We start from the raw sequence: 20,023 nt of genomic DNA, 5'->3' as shown, positions 1-20,023 counted from the left end.
GGTTTCTCTGTAGCTTTGGAGCCTGTCCTGGAACTAGCTCCTGTAGACCAGGTTGGCCTCAAATTCACAGAGATCTGCCTGCCTTTAATCTCGAGGGCTGGGATTAAAGGCATACACCACCACTGCCCAGCTAAGAGTACTTGTTATGATCAACATAAATTATCTTTCTTAAGAATGTAAGCCTAGAATATGAAGAGTAGTGTGTGTGTAGGGCAACAGCAGTAGACAAAAAGATTGAACAGGTAGACAGTGCAATCACTGATAGCGAAAGAACTACTCAAGCCCACACTCTAATGAGGTGTCAGAGCAGGGCCCTGGGCTGCTAGGAAACCACCTCATTCTTGCATTAGGGATAAGAAAGCAGATCGAGAGGCTGATGACAGATGCCAGAATCTACAAACAGCACTTATGCATTGATGTGTGTGCCTTGTAAGGATTTCTCCTCTCACAAAAATGTGTGTGTGTATGTCTGTGTGTGTGTGTGTGTGTGTGTGTGAGTGTGTGAGTGTGAGTCAGATAGAGAGAAAACTTATGTTATGCTAAAAGTTCTTACACTAATTGTCCATTCAGTGATAAGAATTGCCATAATTAACATGTTGTTCAAATGTTAGGCATTTTTCTAACTTGTATAATTTTCAACAAAGAACACTCTCTTAAAAATCAATCTGTCAAAGCATATCTGTGAAGTGTAACCATGACACTATCCAGAAATAAAGTCTGACACTATTCCCATGGAACTGAGTTCCTCACCATCTCCCAGGTCTGCAGAACCATCAGTCCTATCTCCTCTAAATCCATTTCTGGGCTCTTTCATTGTCTGTAGTTATAGAGAGTCTGAGCAATGTCAGCCCTGGAATCTGTGATGCATTGACAAGACCAAGGTCCCCATCTATCTTTACTACATCTTTAGGTTTTTGAAGTTGGAGAATAGAGGTTGCCCCTGGAAATTTTTGTTTTAATAAGAGAATGCTAAGAAAACTTTTGCAGCTCTTAATGGCCATTCATTTAGATAGTCTAGTACATGGGCTGGAAGATGGCTGCTACTTTAAGGCCAGTCTGGGCTATACAGTTCCAGGCAAGACAAAAAAGGAAAGAAAAAAAATGCTTTTAAATTTGCTGTGCTTCCTATATACTGTGGAAGTAGAAGCCTAACATGAGCTTTAACCTGGGGAAACTTAGGTTAGAATTGGACAAATGTAAGAGATAAGAATCAGAGCCCTAGGCTCTGCATCTGTCCTCCCCAGACTCTGCTATCTTGACTGGCAATTCAAAGTTCTACCTGTTGAATCAGAGGTCTCTTCAAGTCTAATCTGAAATAGATGTCACTCCATGTTCCAGTAAGGTTACAGCCAGCACTGGTCTGTACCTTACTTATTTCTTATTGATATAACAGTATATCTGATATTAAATAATTTATAAGAAATTTGTTTCTCATAGCTATGAAGACTGGCAAATCTACCATAAAAGAGCAGACATTTTATGCCCAAGTGAGAGTCCTCTACCTTCACATGACAGATATGGAAAAGGCAAAAGGAGGCAACAAAAAGAAACCTCTTTTATAAGGGCTATTTTCCCACTCACAGGGGAGGAACCTCAGTCATGGTCATGTCCTCAAGGCCCCACCATAAGCACTCTACTGGAGATGAATGCACATACTCAGACCACAGGAGTTTGCCAGGATGCCTGATTTCTAGACCAGTTTGGTTTCCTTTCTGGAAATAAAACTGAAAAGGTCACTCTGCCTTCTGAATATTTTAAGAATAAGCAGGTTTTTTCCTTTTTTTTTCTTTTTACATTTTGCAGACTAAGCCAGATGGATGACTTGGAACAGGGAGTCTCCATATTTAGATGGCCAAGCTGGCTGCTTGTAGTGAAGGGAGCCTAAAACATAAGTTATTTTTAGTTTTTGGAATTCTAGACTAAATCTGGGAAGATCAGTAAAGAATTTTTGGAATATCACACACACACACACACACACACACACACTCTAAAACCAAAGACGAAGGGTAGGATGAAGCACAGAGAGTAAACAATAGACCATGAAGACAGTGTTAGGGAAGTGTGTATGAGGGAGGGTTTACACTAGCCTGAGATTCCGCTATAGTTAGTGCCTCTCTACTGCAGTTGCCACCCTCGCTCTGCCCACTCCAACACCTGTGCTATGACACACTCAAGTCAGAATTGTTTCACCCTGGATTCCAGAACGTTTAGGAAACTTGAAAGAGAAAAGAGAGAGAGAGCTAGTTCCAGGACAGGAACCAAAGACTACGGAGAAACCTGTATCGAAAAATTAAAAAAAAAAAAAAAAGAGAGAAAAGAAATATTGCAGTGAGAATTTAATGGGCCATGTTCCTGTAAACTCTTATGTTCATGAGTGATTATGTCCATTGGTATACACATTTTAATGCTGAATGCACTTTTAAGGAAAGAACTACAGATTAAAATAAGTGAACCACAATAACAAAGAGAGAACCAGAGAACACAGTCTCTATGGAGCAATGATTAGAGAGCCCCACACTTGCTGCTTTCCAGTGCTCCAAAGTAGAGAGATGCTTACCACATCAAAACAATTGGTGAACTCTTCTGTGTTTGTTACACAAGCTGCATCTTCTCTCCAACCTGGAATATTAGTGACTTGTAGCCTTCACGTCCGGGGTTCACTGTATGCCTATGAGGAAGGCAGGAGGTACATGATCTCCAGTGCCTGCAGGCCATCTCAGAATAAAGGATAAAATATAGGAAGACTGACCCACTAAACATAAGAAAAAGAATGATACAGTCTCAGTCTTTATTATATTAGATTGATGTGCCTATGTTTACAATAATGAACATTGTTATCCTTAAGAACTGAGTACACGGAGGAAGGAAGGCACAGCTATGTATTCAGATAGGGCCCAGAACAGGAATCAATGGTCTTAATGTGATCCAGTCTGAAAAACCACATCGAATCAGCTAAAGGGACTCACTCACTTTAACCACTCTGTGTCTACTGATCAGGCCACAGTGTCTAGAACTGTATTACACAAAACAATCAATATCAGCATAATCAGATCTTCTAAAGGGACTCACTCATTTTAACCACTCTGTCGAAAGTACTGAATCATGCCACAGTGTCTAGAACTGTATTACACAAAATAATCAATAGCAATGTAATCAGACCTTCCACTGGAACAACTTTAAAGGCCCAGCAAGATTACTTCTCAGAAATTTCCCTCTATGTGACTCAGCATGGCTTCACATGGTGATATGCTAATTTTTACAGGAAGACCATCAGAAGGAAAAGCACCTGCTTGGTTCAGAGATTATGAACTATGACTTCAGCAGCCTAAAACTTTAAAGGGTTCCTGGCAGTGCAGCACAACCTACAATAAAGCTCTAGCCTCAGATGTGACCAAGGTCACATTTCTACTCTCCTTTTTCCTGACCTTAGAAAATTAAATGCCAGCTATCCAGGTGCCTGTTAATGGCAATGAACAGGCTAAAGCTTCCTATAGAAACCATAAATGATCTGATGCCATCTGTTTTGAACAAAAGATGACCTTATTTCACTTTTCCCACTGCATTTCAAATTGTGTACAGTTTCACCTTGAAAGGAAGCCTAATGGTTGCTCTTGACTTGAATTTCAGAACACAATAGATGTGGCTCTTCCAACGTGGTCTCCTGTGCCAAGTGCCTCCAACTGGGTCCAGAATGCGGATGGTGTCTTCAAGAGGTCTGCCTTTTCTGTTGGTTTTTGTTTGTTTGTTGTTCCTGCTACCTTTGATTTTTTTGCATGCTTACCTTTCTCTCTAGCGTGGCTTCATCCCCCCAATATTCTGTACTTTAAAGACACATCAAGAAGAAAGATAACCCTGAGCAACAGGAAAGTTTTATTCGGTTTTCTGTGGAAAAGCAGCATAACTGGTTGAATATAAAATCAAGCATAACATTTTTTATTAGAAAAAGTGTGGTAATTTTGACATGAAGTGAAAACCATTTTATGTTTTCCATCTGTTCGTAGAAGAAGTTGGCAAATACCTATATTACTTTTTATAGTAAGTAGACTTTGATCTAGGATTCCTGCTGCAACTCGCAGCACAAAGTTACATACCCAAGTTTGATCGCTTTCTTAATACTTGCTTATAATCGAAAAACAGGATGATTGCTCGGTCCTTTTTACTTGTTTTTATATGAAATACTAGAAGTTCAGAGATTTTTTTAACATTGTATGGCAATTTTTGTTTTTTTATGGAAAATGTGACGCCTTTATTCTTACACTGGAACTGTTCCTAAAGTATTGTGTGTATTTAAATCCTGGAGAGAGGAGAATATTTCAATGTTTTGTTCAAAGTTAATGTTTTTCATTCTATGTGGAGAAACAAATTCCAACAAAATTCATAGTAAAAATAATAATGGCTTCTTGTTTCACTCTAAAGTTGTTTTATGAAGTTTTTAAAATCAATAATCTTAACTCAGGGGTACCTACATATACTGTTTTCCCAAGGTGTCATCTGCTAACTTCGAATCTCTTTGTGAAATTGCCTGGGTAGATACTTAGGTAACTCCTGGGAATTGCAAGCAACAAGTCCTCAGAGACTTCTGTCTGACATGGTCATGAATCTCTAGTTTTACTTCCTCTAATTTAGCTCAACAATTAAACAATTAACTCCCATACTGTTACCCTATCTTCTTACTCCCCCTCGTCATGCATGAAGCAGGAAGCCAAAAACAGTCGAAAAGTTGCAAGGCTGATGGGTATCGCTCTCTGCTATGAACAAATCAGGACACAAGCACAGAAAGGATTCGAGTACAGGAGCCATAATTTGAAATTACACTTTCTGCTGACAGTCTCATGTTCTCCTGGGTGTTCTGGACCAACATGGGAAAAATCAGATGCCACTGATTAACAAGGAAGTACTTTGTCACAACCCAAGTCAGACAGTGACACAAAAAAGATTCCAGACTTTTTTAGTTCAAGCTCTATCATCTAAAGACTAGACAGACTTTTTGCCATTCTCTGAAGGATCTTTTCCCCACTCATTTCTACAGCCTTGAATGTGGAGCTGACTGTAGGGTTCTTTCTCAGGAATCTTTTGGGGCCTGGTGTTCCTGATCCTAAGTCAGAAATCCATGCTAGGGCCCTGCTGTTTGTGCCTAGCCAACTTCAGCTGCTGAGAGCTTCAGTTGGAGGTGTTGTGAGAAGCTTTCAGAAATATGCTTCAAAGCCTAGTTGTCAAGTGTGTCAATTGTGACATCGGGTCCCAGAGACCACTCTTCCTCACAGCTGTGATTGGCACAAAAGCAGAGAAAAATGGCAACTCTGAAAATACCCATCTGTCTGGTCACAGCAGCAGGGGTTTTGGGGGTGTGCCACGGGATAAGAATTCAGAAGGAAGAAAGTCACTGCAGAGGAGGTGCTGAAGGGACAGAGGAAACCCGTGTCAACTGTTAAACGTGCAAACAGGGACCTTGGGGAAATACTGAAAATCTGCAAGGTTATTCTTGTCTACAAACTGCAGTGTAAGGTAGTATGTATAGATTAGAAAGATCAGGCTCTGTAGAGACACCACGTTGCATTTAAACCTAGTTCCAACAGTTTCTAACTTTAAACTGTGTAACCTATGTGCCCTGTGCAAACAACTAAGTAAACTATGCTGCTTCATCCCTTTAAATCACTCCCCGACCTCTCCAACGGCAATGCTGATTGTGTCCACTCCACACTTTAACTAATGTATAATGAAGTAACATATTCTGTGATCTTTTACTCTTTTGGCCTTTTGGGGGGAAGGGGGCTCGCCATCCTGTTCCCAAGTAAATCACAGATGGAGGCTTATTCTTAGTTATTAATGCCTTAGCTTAACTCGTTGCTAGCCAGCCAGTTTTTCTTAAATCAGCCCATCCATCTTTGCCTCTGGGCTTTTATCTTTCCTAACTTTAGTATACCTTTAAAAACGTTTGTATACCTTTTTTCATGGCTTGCTGTGTAGCTGGTAGCCGGCCCCTGACATCCCCACTTTTTCCTTATTATCTTGCCCCTCTTTCTTTTTGTTTCTCCTTCTGTTTATCCTCTCTGCCTGCCAGCCCCACCTATCCTTGTTCCTGTCTTGCTATTGGCCATTCATCTCTTCATTAGAACCATCATGTGTTTTAGACAGGGACAGTAGCACAGTTTCACAGAGTTAAACTATGGCAGCATAAACAAAAGCCACACACCTGAAGGTAATATTCCCCAACACAGCATAGGACATTGCTTGAGATAGGCTAGGGATGCTTTCCTTGTATTTATGGAGGTGGGACTGCCTGGGGAGACGGCTCAATGGGGAAAGTGTTTGCTGTACAAGCACACGACCTCAGTTAGGACCCTCATGTCCCATATTAAAGCCAGCTGTAGTGCCATGCATATGGAACCCATACTAGAAGGTAAAGACAGGCATATTCCTAGGACTTGCTGGTAAGATAGTCTAGTTGAAATGGCAGACACCAGATTCAGTAAATAGGACCATATCTCAAAAACTAAGGTGGAGAGGTAATGGGAAAAGACACCTAAACCTCATCTTGCCCACGAGTACTTGTGTCGGCAAGCAAAGATGCATACACATGCATATTCCACATGCACACATAAAAATAATATGAGTTAAAAAAATAACAGTCTCTGAGGGTACAGTCTTTGCCATTGTCCATAGCACTAAGAGAAGGAACAGGCAGTCCTTGTAGGCTGGCCCCATATCATCAAGAGGTAAGCTCACCCATTGCGTAGACACAGATACAGGTGGTGACCTCGATTTTTCAGAGAGCAACAATGGAGGGAAAGAGAAAGAAAAGAAGTATTTCCGTATCATAATAAGGGAAGAAAAATAGCTTAACAAACCTGGCTTGTATAATTTTCAAAGCTGGTCAAGTAACCGCCTTCTGCAAGGCTCTGGGAACACTCCAGAAGGGAAAGATGTAAGAGCTGGAACGGAAGCCTGAGGAATGCTGCCTACTGGGGATGGCAAAGCCAGCACGCCCTGAAACTCAGCATCACTGGCCCCCTGCATGGGCCTACATAAGACTGGTCTTGTCAACAACTGGTTATGGATGGGACCCTTCCCTCTCTACCAAATATTAGCAACCGAAGGATCCAGAAAGTGTAGTCATTGTCTTTAGTTGTGAACTGAATGGTGAGCCCCCGAGGCTTTAGCAGATAATTCAAACCCCAGTTCACAAAGACAGCCCTGAGTAAACAGTAGATGACAAAATAAAACAAAACAGACTTGAATGTGAGACAAAGCTTCATAGGGAAGAGGAGGCATTATTGGTTGAGGGAAATAAATGGGAAATAATAGTAATCAGAAAGTATTATATGCATGCATGAAATTGTCAAAATATTGATAAAAATCCTCCTGTCTCAAACATCACTATGAATGTAGACACTACTCAATATGCTTGCATTTTTAAATGGCATTTTAATCTGTCATTCCATAATCTGTTTCTTCTTTCTTCCATGTTTAATAAAACTATTAGAAAAACAATTGAGATAGAAAGGACTTTATTAATATCACCTAGTTAACACTCTTGTTTCTAGTTAACATCCTTAAGAGCCACATTGTTTTAACAATTGTCCTCTGCCTTGGCTGACACAACATAGTGTCACAGTATGGACCTGACTTAAAACTCCAGTTGTCAGAGAATAGAATGTGAAGGGCGCTTGTTGTCCAAAGGGAGATGATAAGACCCTTCCATTTAGGAACAGATTGCTGGTTTTGGAAGACCAAAGGACTCAGACATTAGTAGGGGAAATCTACTTTGTTTCTATGCTCAGAATATTCTGCTTGTGCACAGAAGAGGCAGTGACGTCAGCCTGAGTCTCATTCTTAACAGATCTTAGCTACAAAACCCAGTATTTTTCTTGAAGAAAAAGTAAAACATAGGGGTTAGAAGAAATCAAAATGACATAATCTGCCAAAAAATTAAAAGGGTGTGGATTCAAATTGCTTTTATTTCAAATGGAAAGTAAGCCACAATGGGCAAGAGCCTTTCTTCCCTTTTCAAACCTAATTGGCCAATTGGCAATGCTTTTCTGACTTAGTGCTTACAGTCAGCTAAAACAGCCTTTCTGATTCAGACATTGCAAAATAATTGAAGATTTTGCTATTTTAGCAAAACTACTTGACATTTAAATGTCACACAGCATATAGCTGGATGTATACTCATAGGAAAATAGCCGCCCCTTTTTTTTTTTTCCATTCTGTACAGCAGAGTTCAGAAACTCTAGTAGGCAGAGACGGCAGATTAGAGCTGTTTATCCTTTATTTCCATCGCATAATCTGAAATCTTGTGGATTTTATATGCGGAAAACACATATGGCCCTTCACATGTAACGTGAGCTGGGAAGGCAACAGGTTCTCTCCCTGTCCCCTGAATGGTAGAAAGAGAGTTCTCCACTAACACATGCTATGGCAGTTACTGGCTACCTTTTTCTGAAGATCTCCAAGCAGTTTATTAACTACATCTGGCTGATAGTTGTAGGTGTTACCAGCTGATATGATAAATTTAGGTATCAGTAAAGGCTCTGACTTTTAAACTTCTGGTTAAAATCCAGGTGAAGGTCAAATGCTAGGCAATTTTAAATGTCTGTTTCCAGGACACCACTTAGCAAACACCTGGAAGGCTCAATTAGAAAGAAAGGCACATTGCCTTTTTGCTTTTCATTGTGTTAGGGTCACCGGTCAGAGCCATACCTTAACTGGGGATAAACACTATGAGGACCAGACAGGAAAGTATTGCCGCTGGCAGCCACACATTCTCCTTGCCTTGTTCTATTGCCATCTTCTAAAAATGGAACACTGTGATATACAAACCATGTAAAAACAGACAAAATGTCACATTTGTCCTACTAACTTTAATTTTCCAAGTTTTGCTCTAAATTGACAAAGAACAAAATTGGTTTTGAATGTTTTTTTTTTGCCCACTTTGATTCTACCTAATCATTCCCTGATGCTGGCGATCTCGTTCTTCATAATAAATGACCTCACCCTCAGCATGCCATTTAAACTTTATAATTTGCTTTCTTATAACCTAAGACATTCTCTTGTCCCTAAGATTTACTCCCATAACGTTTATAGTTTCCTGCTTAGTGTCTGAATTCACCCATGATCTGTTGATTTCAGTAGTGAAGACTCCAGCCTTGATCTGTATTCTGAACACTTTGAACACTGTAATCCTGTACTCAGCAGTCTTTCACCAAATGGTTAATTAAGTAGAAACCAGAGTCCCCAAATCATATGAATGAAAGGCAAAATGACTGAAAGCTGAACCAAAATAGCCCTGCCAGGAAGATTGCTGAGCAAATGTTTAACTCACATGCAACTATTTCAAATAATCTATAGCAATACTGTCCATATTAAAGTGTTTCCAGACGTTTAATGTAATACCTGATCATGTGAAAAATAGAAGTATCATTTTTTTGCTCTTAGCCAGAACAAATTAACTTTTAATCATATTCCATTAATCCTAAGCATATGGGTTGACTCTTAAACAACTAGCCACCTTTTTCTGCTGAATGGGAAGGGTTTAGTTTCAGACACAAAGTCAGAAGAGTCTGAACTGGAGTCTTCTGACACTGTGTCACCACAAGCATCTTCCTGGGTTTCTCCAGTTCTTCACAGGCTGATTTGTACATGGGAAGCTGCAGAGGCCGTCGATCTGAGAGCTAGAATTCCAGCTCCTTCCTATTTGAGCTGTCAGCACTGTCAGCCATGTGATTTGGAGGAGTTGCTCTCATCTCCTGAGCACAACAGCACAACACACGGGAAACATGCCAGCTGTGGTCCTTGAAACATGAGGCATGACATGTGGGAATAATAAATTGTCTCCTTTGACGAATTCTTTCTTAGGTCTGCCTTTCCAAAATCAGATGTTTAGAAAAGATGAAACTGGTGTAATATTACAGTGTTCAGTCAACAACAATTAAAGTGCTTGATTAATCTTCTCCATTATTAAATTGTTTTCTTATTTTTTTAAATGAAATTTCGAGATGAACCTTTTTATTTCTGACAAATTTGCCCATACCTTTATTAGGAGAATTCAGGTAATTTATGCAGTGACCTAATTTGTTCTACGCAGGAAATGTCTCCTTGTAATATTTGTGATGTACAGGTTTCTTAAGTTGTTACTGTGATGATTTGCTAAAAACAGTGATTTCCCTTTCTTTAAACAGGACTTTGTTTCAGGTGGATCAAGAAGTGAACGGTGTGATACTGTTTCCAACTTGATAAGCAAAGGCTGTCCAATTGATTTGGTAGAATCCCTGGCTGTGCGTGTGGCTACACCAAGTGAGAAGGAAATCAATACCCAAGTGACACCAGGAGAAGTCTCAATCCAGCTGCACCCAGGTTTGGCGGTTTTCAAAGGAACCTGTGATGACCATTAATTTGCAGTGACAGCTGCTAGTGACAGTTAATATGTCACAGCAGAAAGCATTGTAGTTGAAATCTTAGTGAGTTCAGACCAAGGGATGACGGTTCTAGTTCCTGTCATGTCTGTAGCTATACTATGTGGCCTGAGCTGCACTATAAACCTTACTACAACCTATTATAACTCTGTTCTGATCATACAGGCCAGTCACACTGGGATGTAATTGTGCTCTGGTTTTTTGTTTTGTTTTTGTTGTTACATTCAGCTATTAAGCTGGTAGAGGGTAAAGAGGCACACATATGCCACAGTGCACACAGAGAGCATCTTGCAGGAATCGATTCTCTCTATCTGTTATGTCTGTTCCAATGATTTCATGGCCTTTTTTCAAGCCTAGTAGCAACTGTTCATACCTGCTAATCCCAGAAAGGAAACATACTTTTTTGTTTTCTTTCTCCACTCAGAGTGTTGGAAGAGAGTAAATTCTCCATAAGTACTTACATGATGCATTGATTCTTTAGCTAGTAGGAAATACAGATTTGTTAGGTACTTTGAACTCCTGCTATGAACTTCTAAACCCTGAACTACCATTCATTATTACCATAATTGCCTTTAACAGCTTTGCACTAACACCTGAGATTAGTGTGTTCTTTTCCTCAAGCATTTATCCAATATCTCCCCTTCTATAGCAGTGTGTTCCACAGGAATCTGACCCATGTTGTAGCTCTGGAAAACATCCATTCCCCCAGGTACATAGAATTCCAATATGTGAACTATATACAAAATGTCAAAGTTCATAGATATGTACCACAGAGCTCAAAGACAGGTTTAAAAAAAGTAATAAATTGCTTTCAATTCTTCATTAGTTCACTGTGGGTGACATGTCTTGTCATCGGTTTTTGCTTTTAATAATAATAACAACAACAACAACAACAACAACAAATTCTTGCTACACTTCTAACCTCACTCTAAATGCTGAACTACTTTTTTTTTTAGAATAATTAGCTACTAGCAAAGCAAAGTCTTTCTTTCCTTGGATATGTTCTTAGCTTCTACGTTCTTCGCCATATAAAACAATGATACAGCTCAATATGGAAGTACATATGCACCAGCAGGAAAAAGATGCATAGCCAGTACAAAAATTTTAATTCTGTTGGTAAAGATTATGGTTCTTGCCATCTGCTATTTAAAAAAAAAAAGGCAATATTTACTCAAGCCAGCGTATTCACTAAAATCTGCCCTTAACATTCCAATAATTACGTGTCTCACCTCTAAAGTTATAATTGTCTTACCACCTCTAATGACTTTTCTCTCTACCTGAGTTTACAACAGGTTCAGGGCCTCTGGTTTTGTAATCTCTCCTAATCCATTACCAATAGTCCCAGTTTCTTGATCTTACCAGTCTCTGTGTCTTGACAGCATTCCCATCCAATCACCTTTTCCACCTTTGCCTCTAGAGTCTTTATAGGCTAGGTTGGTTTGTTCTGTGTTAACATTCAATAGTAATACACATGATTCTCCATTATATCTTGACTTTCTGACTCATGTGTCTGGATTACTCCCGGAGCGCACCTGAATTTCAAGGCATTCTGTCACCATGGCCTTTACCCCAAACCTCTCTTCAAAGCCTACAGATTCCCGCATCATCACTGCATTTAACTTGAACAAGTTCTTCATTAGGGGAGAGCTAAGAATATCCCCTTTAGTATCTGAGAGGAAAATACAACAGAACAGCTGAGCTGGCTTAGTAAACCTGGTGCTTTCGTCTGTTTAGCTGCCGCCGCACAATGCCTTACATTTGGTGACACAACAGAAATGACAGAACTGTCTTTTCTCACAGTTCCAGAAAGGCTAACATGTCAAAGGTCAGGGACGTTCAAAAACAAAGTTTAGGCAGATCTGGTTTCTAGTGAGGTTCTCCAGTCTCCTAGCTATCCACTTCCTGCTGAGTCCTGCTGTGGTAGGGCTGAGGGGGAAGTCATAGGAATGGGGATGCTATGGATGGCAGCTCTCTCGTATCTTAGAGGACCACTAATCCTATTATGAAGCACCCCCATGTTGTCATCTAAACCCATTACACCCCAAGGCTCCCTCTCCAAATACAATTCAGTTTACAGCACTTCATAAATAAGCGTTATTTTTAAAGTCCATAAAATGTATTAAGAAATCAACCACAAAAGTTACAGAAAGCAAAAATTATTTCATGATCTTTGAGCACAATGCCATAAAGTTGGAATTAAGTCAAAGGATGTAATCAAAATTCTAGCTACAAAACTAATAGCAACATTAACAAAATACATCTAATATATAGGTTGTAACTTGAATTGTTCTTTGTGAAAAAGAATGAATAAAATAGAGTGAGTGTCCGAACCAAAGAATAGCAAAACAAGCAATTATAAAATAAAAAGGAACTAATAAATTTAAAATAATAAAAGTATTAAACTAAAGCATTAAAATGAAAATGTAAATATATATTTAAGTATGAATTGGTTCTGTGTAAAGCTCTTTAAGAATAATAAATTGTTACTAAATCTAATCAAGAAATGAAGACAAAATAAATAGGCTAATTGGATAAAAAATACTCATTAAGTATTTAGGTAGAAACACATGGTAAGAAGTGTTTTTTGTTCATTCAGACTTTCAAGGAACACATTATACCTGTGCTGTATAAACTCTTAGAAAGATTTATAGCAGGCCTGCAAGCTACTTAGCTGGGAGTCACTATCACCTCACTGTCAAAGCCTTAACAAAAACTGTAGCAATTCAAATTAGACCACATCTACAAAGAACCACTGTGTCCAGACAAACAAATGAATAAGATGTTCCCACACAAGATGTTACTGTGACAATTACAAGTCTCCATCAACACTGTTAAGTTAAATCTTTTCAGCAAAGGTAAGATAAGCCCAATTATGTTCAAATGCAGTGTCTCTAAACAAAGCTGCTAACTTCATTTGCTAGGTGACTCAGTTTTCTGTTGTCAATACAGAACACCTCAGAGAAGTAAAGGTTTGTTTTGGTCTATGATATCAGTTTCTACTCAGGATCCCTGGGCTCCAGAGACGGCCCATAATGGCAGGAAGATGAGTCCTGTTTAGTTCATGATGGTCAAGGACAAAGAGAGAGAGAACAGGGGTCCCAAAGTCTTTCCAAAGGCACACCTCCAATGACTAACTTCATCCAGTTAGGCTCTTCTTCTTTCTTAAATGTTTTACCAACAGCCTTGGAGGCTGGATCAGACATTTAACATATGGGACCCTTGCAAACATACAAGTTTCAAATTGTAGCTTAGTGTTAAAGAAAGAAGTTTTGTTTAAATATTTAATGTGTAGTCATTCCCATATGCTTCATAAGAAGAACTTGAGGTCCATTTAGATTTATGTGAGTCAAGTTTCCTGTCTTATTTGTTTTAATGTCTTTAGGGTTTTATTAAAATTATTACTGCATTTGTGTGTGTGTGTGCATGTTTACAGGCATCCATGTTGCAGCTCATGATGGGTGAACAAGACACAATTTGTGGGAATCAGTTCTTTCTTTCCATCAAGTGAATTGCAGGAATATAACTTAGGTCATCAGTAGGAGGCACCTTTATAAGTAGAGCCATTGGCCCAATCTTCAGTGTTTTCAGTTTAGTCCATGAGCTATCTGCTCTTGCCCTTTCTTCAACCAGTACTAGCATGCTGGAACATCTTTTGTAAGCTTACTATTACTAACCATTCTTAACTCTAGGTTTTGGGCATGATTTGCTTTTCCATGCAAATAAGGCAATGACCCTATTTTTATAATTAAATACTAATTTACAGCAGGTTATCTTATTTATATCTTATTTATCATTAATAAATCCTTTATATTCCCTGCTCTTTAGGAAATATTTGCAGTGTAAGTACTTGTAAATTGTACCTTTCTGTTTATGTGTTCATGCAATTCATATATGTCAATTATTACAGTTTTCCCCTTTTGTAAAAGCTATTAATGATTTAGGTCTTCTGAAATTATAAGCAGTCACCAGAGGCTTCAGAGAAGAAAAGCAGTCCTTACCCTAAGGTTATTTAGAATCCAGTGAAAATAATGATGATAATTACTAACATATATGTATTTACTATGTGCGAAATATGGAACTAAATATTCTGTGTAAAGATATCTCATAGTAGCTTTCAGAAATTGAAAGAAGATATAAGATGCCATGTCTGAGACTTCATAATTATTTGGTAAACATTAAAATGATGGTATGATTTAGTTGTTAGGGAAACAAGACACAGAAGCTCAGCTTGGTTCAAGGAGGAGTAGCTTAGTGAAGAGTGTCTTAAAGCAATAATTACATGAAGAAAGGGAGGTTAGTTTACTGCAGGCAAAAGCAACATAAACAGAGCATGGAAGTGTGTGTTTGCAGAGGACTTCTGGAGACTTGCAAGCAGTTTTGTCTTGTTAGACGTTAAGATGCAGATGGAATCAAGATGATGAGATGCTTCAATCTGCCACTTGATTAGCTACTTGAGTACATTAAGCCAGCAGTGACACTTTTTGAAAAAGATAGCATCTCCTTTGGATATATACCCCAAAGTGGTATTACTGGGTCTTGAGGAAGGTTGTTTCCTAATTTTTTGAGAAATCGCCACACTGACATCCAAAGGGGTTGTACCAGCTTGCATTCTTACCAGCAATGCAGAAGTATTCCCTTTTCCCCACAACCTCTCCAGCATAAATTGTCATCGGTGTTTTTGATCTTGGCCATTCTAGGAAGCTCAATCATGCTACAAGGCCATGGGCTCAACTGTGTTCATAGCAGCTTTGTTTGTCATAGCCAGAACCTGGAAACAACCTAAATGCCCCTACACCAAAGACTGAATAATGAAAATGTGGTACATTTACACAATGGAATACTATACAGCGGAAAAAAATAATGACATCTTGAATTTTGCAGGAAAATGGATGGAACTAGAAAACATTTTGAGTGAGGTAACCCAAACACAGAAAGATAATTATCACATGTACTCACTCATAGGTGGTTTCTAAACATAAATCAAAGAAAACCAGCCCATAATTCACAATCCCAGAGAACCTAGACAACGAGAACCCTAAGAGAGACACAAACATAGATCTAATCTACATGGGAAGTAGAAAAAGACAAGATCTCCTGATTAAATTGGGAGCATGGGGACCTTGTGGGAGGGTTGAAGTGAGGAGGGGAGAGGCAGGGAAGGGAGCAGAGAAAAATGTAGAGCTCAATAAAAATCAATAAAATAAATCAATAAAAAAGAGAGGGTTCATGGTATAGTGACTATGGAAAAGCAGCACAGCAAAGGACAGTGACCTGAGAAAGCAAAATACAGGCAAAAGCCAAGAAAGGGAGGGGAGAGTCAGCAAGAGTTGAGCTTGAGGCCAACCTGAGCTACAGAGTGAGCTGTCTGTTAAAAGGAAAAGCTGGTAGAAAAGGAGATAAGACAGGAGATGAGGGGAGAGATTCATAAAGGAAGGAAAATACCAAGGAGAAATGTTATGGTCAACCCCAGATTGCAATTGTTATAAACATTTTCCACAATTGACCTTGACTATCAACTATATTTAGTGGTTTGATTGTTTAATGTGGGAGATGGGATCTAAAATTAGCTAGAAAATGTGATTTAAATCACACACACGAGACATACACACACTCACACACACACACACACACACACACAAAGGGGGGCTCCATCTGACAATATTTTAAGGATACTTACATAAACACCCACCCCAGGATATTCTTCATATTTACCTACCCTCCACAAAAGGAAGCTGATGAAGACAAGCAAGAGTATATGCCATAGTCACAGGGACTTGAACAAAAGTGAGCATAGTCAGAAACTCACTTTTCATTGTCTAAGATTTCTTTTTTGTGAGATTGGTAAAGAAAGACACCAGCAACATAATCAGTCATTGTCCTTTATCCTCAACACTCAAAGCAGAGTGACTTTAGTGCCTATGATGAACTACAAAGCCCACCCCCAAGGATGTATCTTCTCCAGCAAGGCCATACCATTCAATCCTTCCCAAACAGTTCTACTGACTAGACATATTCAAACATATGAGCTATGGCGGTTATTCTAATTCAAACCACTCTACCCCTGAAAGGATAATATTATTTAGATACAATTACCTTGCAAATTATTTTGTCACTAATTAAAAATGTGTTGCCATACACAAGAGTTCCATACTAGCCCAGAATGGAGACTAACAGAAGTTTATTTATTAGGTGGTAGACTCATAGAAAGAATAGTGATCCACAGTCATTTTTCATGTGCAGGGAACTGGAACTGAATCCAGCATCAAAGGGGGTCTGTGCATACCTTTTGTCTGCATTTGTGGTACATAGACCACACCCAAAGTGGGCCAGTATATTTACAGGCTATTAACTGAAGAAGTTCCTAGAGCACCACACCCTTTTGTTTAAATAAGAGAGTTCTAAGCCTAATACAAAACTATATTCAGCAAGAACAAATATAAAGTTTAAAAGTTAGAATTACAATCACCATGAACAACATCAAGGAAGAAGCATATGCTAAATGTTTCAATAGTTATCCTATCCTAAGGTGTCTAAATCTTATATTAAAAATGGCTTGGCTAAGTCATGAGAGGAAAGTAACAATGACCATCTAGTCTTCAACTCTATCAGAGACCTGAGAAAAGAAATAATACTACTTGAGTAAAAAGGAAGTTCAATCAAGCAACTTTCAATAGGTGCAAGAAATGACAGAGACAACTGGCTACCTGGTCAAACACTCAAAGTCTCATTTACAACTTTGGGACAACCAACTTTGGCTAAGGCCATCTTCTCCTGTCTTGCCAAGGTTTGGAAGTTTTTTTAAACCTGTATCCTGCTTGTCCATTCTGAACATCATGCATTTTTGTTAGTGGTCAAGGCAGGGCAGTTCTTTGCCTAAAGAACTGTTTTGTCAAGAAGAAAACAAGCTCCAAGTGAAGTGTCTTTGGTGCCCAACATTCTCTTGGGAATAGATCAGTGCTGCTAGAAGCAATTGTGTCTCACTTCAACATAACCCTAAGTTATTTAAATATCATATTCTACAGCTCTTTGAAGTGTCTGAAGATTATCTATCTATGCAAAGTACAGTTGCTATGAGTCAAAAGAACCTTGTTAATCTAACTATAAGCATTACAAACATGGATGACTATTGACCTGTAATTCTTAATACCTATATAGCTTAAAGAATAAGGTTTCATAATAAAATATTAGACAATCTTTAAACAAATGTGCAGCAAAAGAGGACAATGACCTCAAAATATAAACAATGTATAAGTATCTTGATCAGAGGTAGAAACGTATAGTGTAATATGATAAATATATCCTAAAGTTGTATTAATATACAAAATATCCTAAGCAGAGATAGAAACATGCTTGCCTATAATATGAGAAAATAACTTTGAATAAGTGCACACAAATATTGTACACAGATAGGAGCATATTCACTATAACAAATATAACTTGAATTTTGTATCAATATACAAGAATCTGTACCAATGTAAACTGTCTATAAATAATAGCTCACAAGTATTCTCACTATTACTCACCATTATTATTAGTGTGAAAAAGCTCACCCTAGCCTACATATTATTCCATCCAATCCCCTTTCTTTTCAAAAGAGATTCCTGTGTCTACTTAACTTCCACCCCAACCCTATACAATTTATAACCAATGCCTAATATATGTCTTTAACTCTGAGGACAAACTTTGTTGGGAGAGAGGGCATCATCTTCTAGAATTACTTCAAGTTGTCATGGGGGCAATGTTATTTCTATGGGATGCTGTAAAAACTAAAAATGATGGTTAAGTTCCAAGATTCATGTCTTGTGTAATTGCAAATAGTCTCTGAGTAATTGGTAGGGTTTTCCTGAAGTTCTTATTTGAAGTTCTGGCCAGAATGTTGTAAGAAGGTGAACCATCTCAGCTAACCAAGTTGGAATTATCTTGAGCAGTTTGTAACACAAAACTGATCTTAAAGTGATGCTATCAGCATCATGATGTCATATCAACCAGGTGGAATTATGGCAGGACCTCATCTTCTTCCTGGAAACTTCAAAGATTATTGCAGAAAAATGTATTGTTCATTGGGGAAAACTTAAATGTCCATATATTAATATTCATATAGACATATATTCAATGAAAGTTACCGTAGAGACAAAAATAGGTATGGGGAGAAGTAAAATTATTTGAAAGCAGAGTTTTGATAATAGTTTTCCCTAAATTTTATCTTGCTTCTGTCCCATACCAAGTGGCTCCTGATATGAGATAGAAACTCTAAATTTTTCTTTTAACAACATGTTTGGATTTAGAGAAGTACAGAGCCGTTGTCCAGCTCCAAAGCCAGCTTTGATTTTGAGGTGAGCCATAATTATCATCATACTGAGATGTAGTGAGAGATGCAGGTTTAGGTAGTTAAATTTTACCTTGCAGAGAATATTCTCTTTGCTTGGTGATTCTTTCTGGATAGTTATTTTTTTTCTTTAAGCTTTTAGATGTCTGAGGTCTCTCAACTTTTTGAAGATGGGTAACTTCCTGCACTGACAAAAAAAGAATCCTGCCCCAATCCTTATGAGATTTCCACACCACTTGTAGGATTGTCAACTCTGTGGATGAACTATCATTTTTTTTTTATCAAGATGTTTTTTTCATTGTTGTTGTTGTTGTTTTGTTTTTTCAAACTGAATATTTTTGGTAACCATAGCTTTTCTTCTCCTGTGGAAACAAAAGAGAAATCTTTTTCCCAATGTAACACATCTGGTTTTCATTCTGAGGTCAACACATCTGGCTATCAATAATAACCAGATGGGTAATTCAGCTGTGGAAGGGTTGATCAGGTATATGGAGTGGGAGAAGGCCTCAGAACTCCTGGGCAAGGCCTGGCAATGGCGTGAACTCTGGCCACTGGGCTCCAAACTGTTGCTGTACATAAGAGTTCCACACTAGCCCAGAATGGAATATAGCAAAGGTTTATTTATTATGGGGTAAACTCACAGAAAGAGTAGTCATCTGTGGCCCTCTGTGTGTGTGTGGGGGGGGGACTGGAACTGAATCTAGCAGCCAAGCCCCACCCTCATCCCCATTCTCATGCTTTTTGTTTTTTTGTCTGCATTTATAGTACATGAGACCACACCCAAAGTGGACCAGTATCTCAAAGGCTATTATCTGAAGGAGTTCCCACAGCAGAAATGCATAAAGTTATTCTTTTTCATTTCATTATTTTATGTTAGTGGATATTTTGCCTGCATATAGGTTTGTGTACCATTGTGCACAGTACCCTCAGAGACCAGAAGAGGGCTTTGGATACCTTTTGGATACCTTTGTAGTTACAGATGGTTGTGAGCAACACATAGGTTCTGGAAATCAAATCCGAGTCCTCTGGAAAAGCAGCGAATGCTCTTAACCATGTTTAGTGCTCTTAACCATGTTTTTGACTCAGGAGGCTCTTTTTGTAGGTGGAAAAATCAAGAGTGGTAAGTTCTCAGTTTCCTTCCTTAGCCGCTACTGTCAGTAAAACCACTGGCGAGAACCGACAAATCCTTGATAAACCTGGTGTTGCTACTTCATACTGGAGTTCCATGGTCCACTGTCTTAGTTTCCTGTTACTCTAATTGCTCTTTTGATAGCAGTCTTGGGAA

General features: G+C 38.7%; 1 protein-coding gene across 4 annotated transcripts in view; it reads left to right on the top strand.

The window, feature by feature from the left end:
* Nucleotides 1-20,023, top strand: part of Itgb8 (integrin subunit beta 8) — a 101,807-nt gene that overhangs the window by 37,300 nt on the left and 44,484 nt on the right. For all 4 annotated transcript variants that reach the window (XR_003377315.1, XR_001228960.2, XR_003377314.1 and 1 more), the window contains exons 2-3: nucleotides 3,628-3,713; nucleotides 10,179-10,353. Coding sequence is in view for 1 of the 4 variants with exons in the window: in XM_005343688.2 (XP_005343745.1) it covers nucleotides 3,628-3,713; nucleotides 10,179-10,353 (261 nt within the window). In the remaining 3 variants the exon portion in view is untranslated. The remainder of the gene's footprint in view (nucleotides 1-3,627; nucleotides 3,714-10,178; nucleotides 10,354-20,023) is intronic.

This window comes from Microtus ochrogaster, chromosome 1 (assembly GCF_000317375.1).
Source record: "Microtus ochrogaster isolate Prairie Vole_2 chromosome 1, MicOch1.0, whole genome shotgun sequence".
Lineage (NCBI taxonomy): Eukaryota > Metazoa > Chordata > Mammalia > Rodentia > Cricetidae > Microtus > Microtus ochrogaster.
This window is presented reverse-complemented; position numbering and strand designations above follow the sequence as displayed.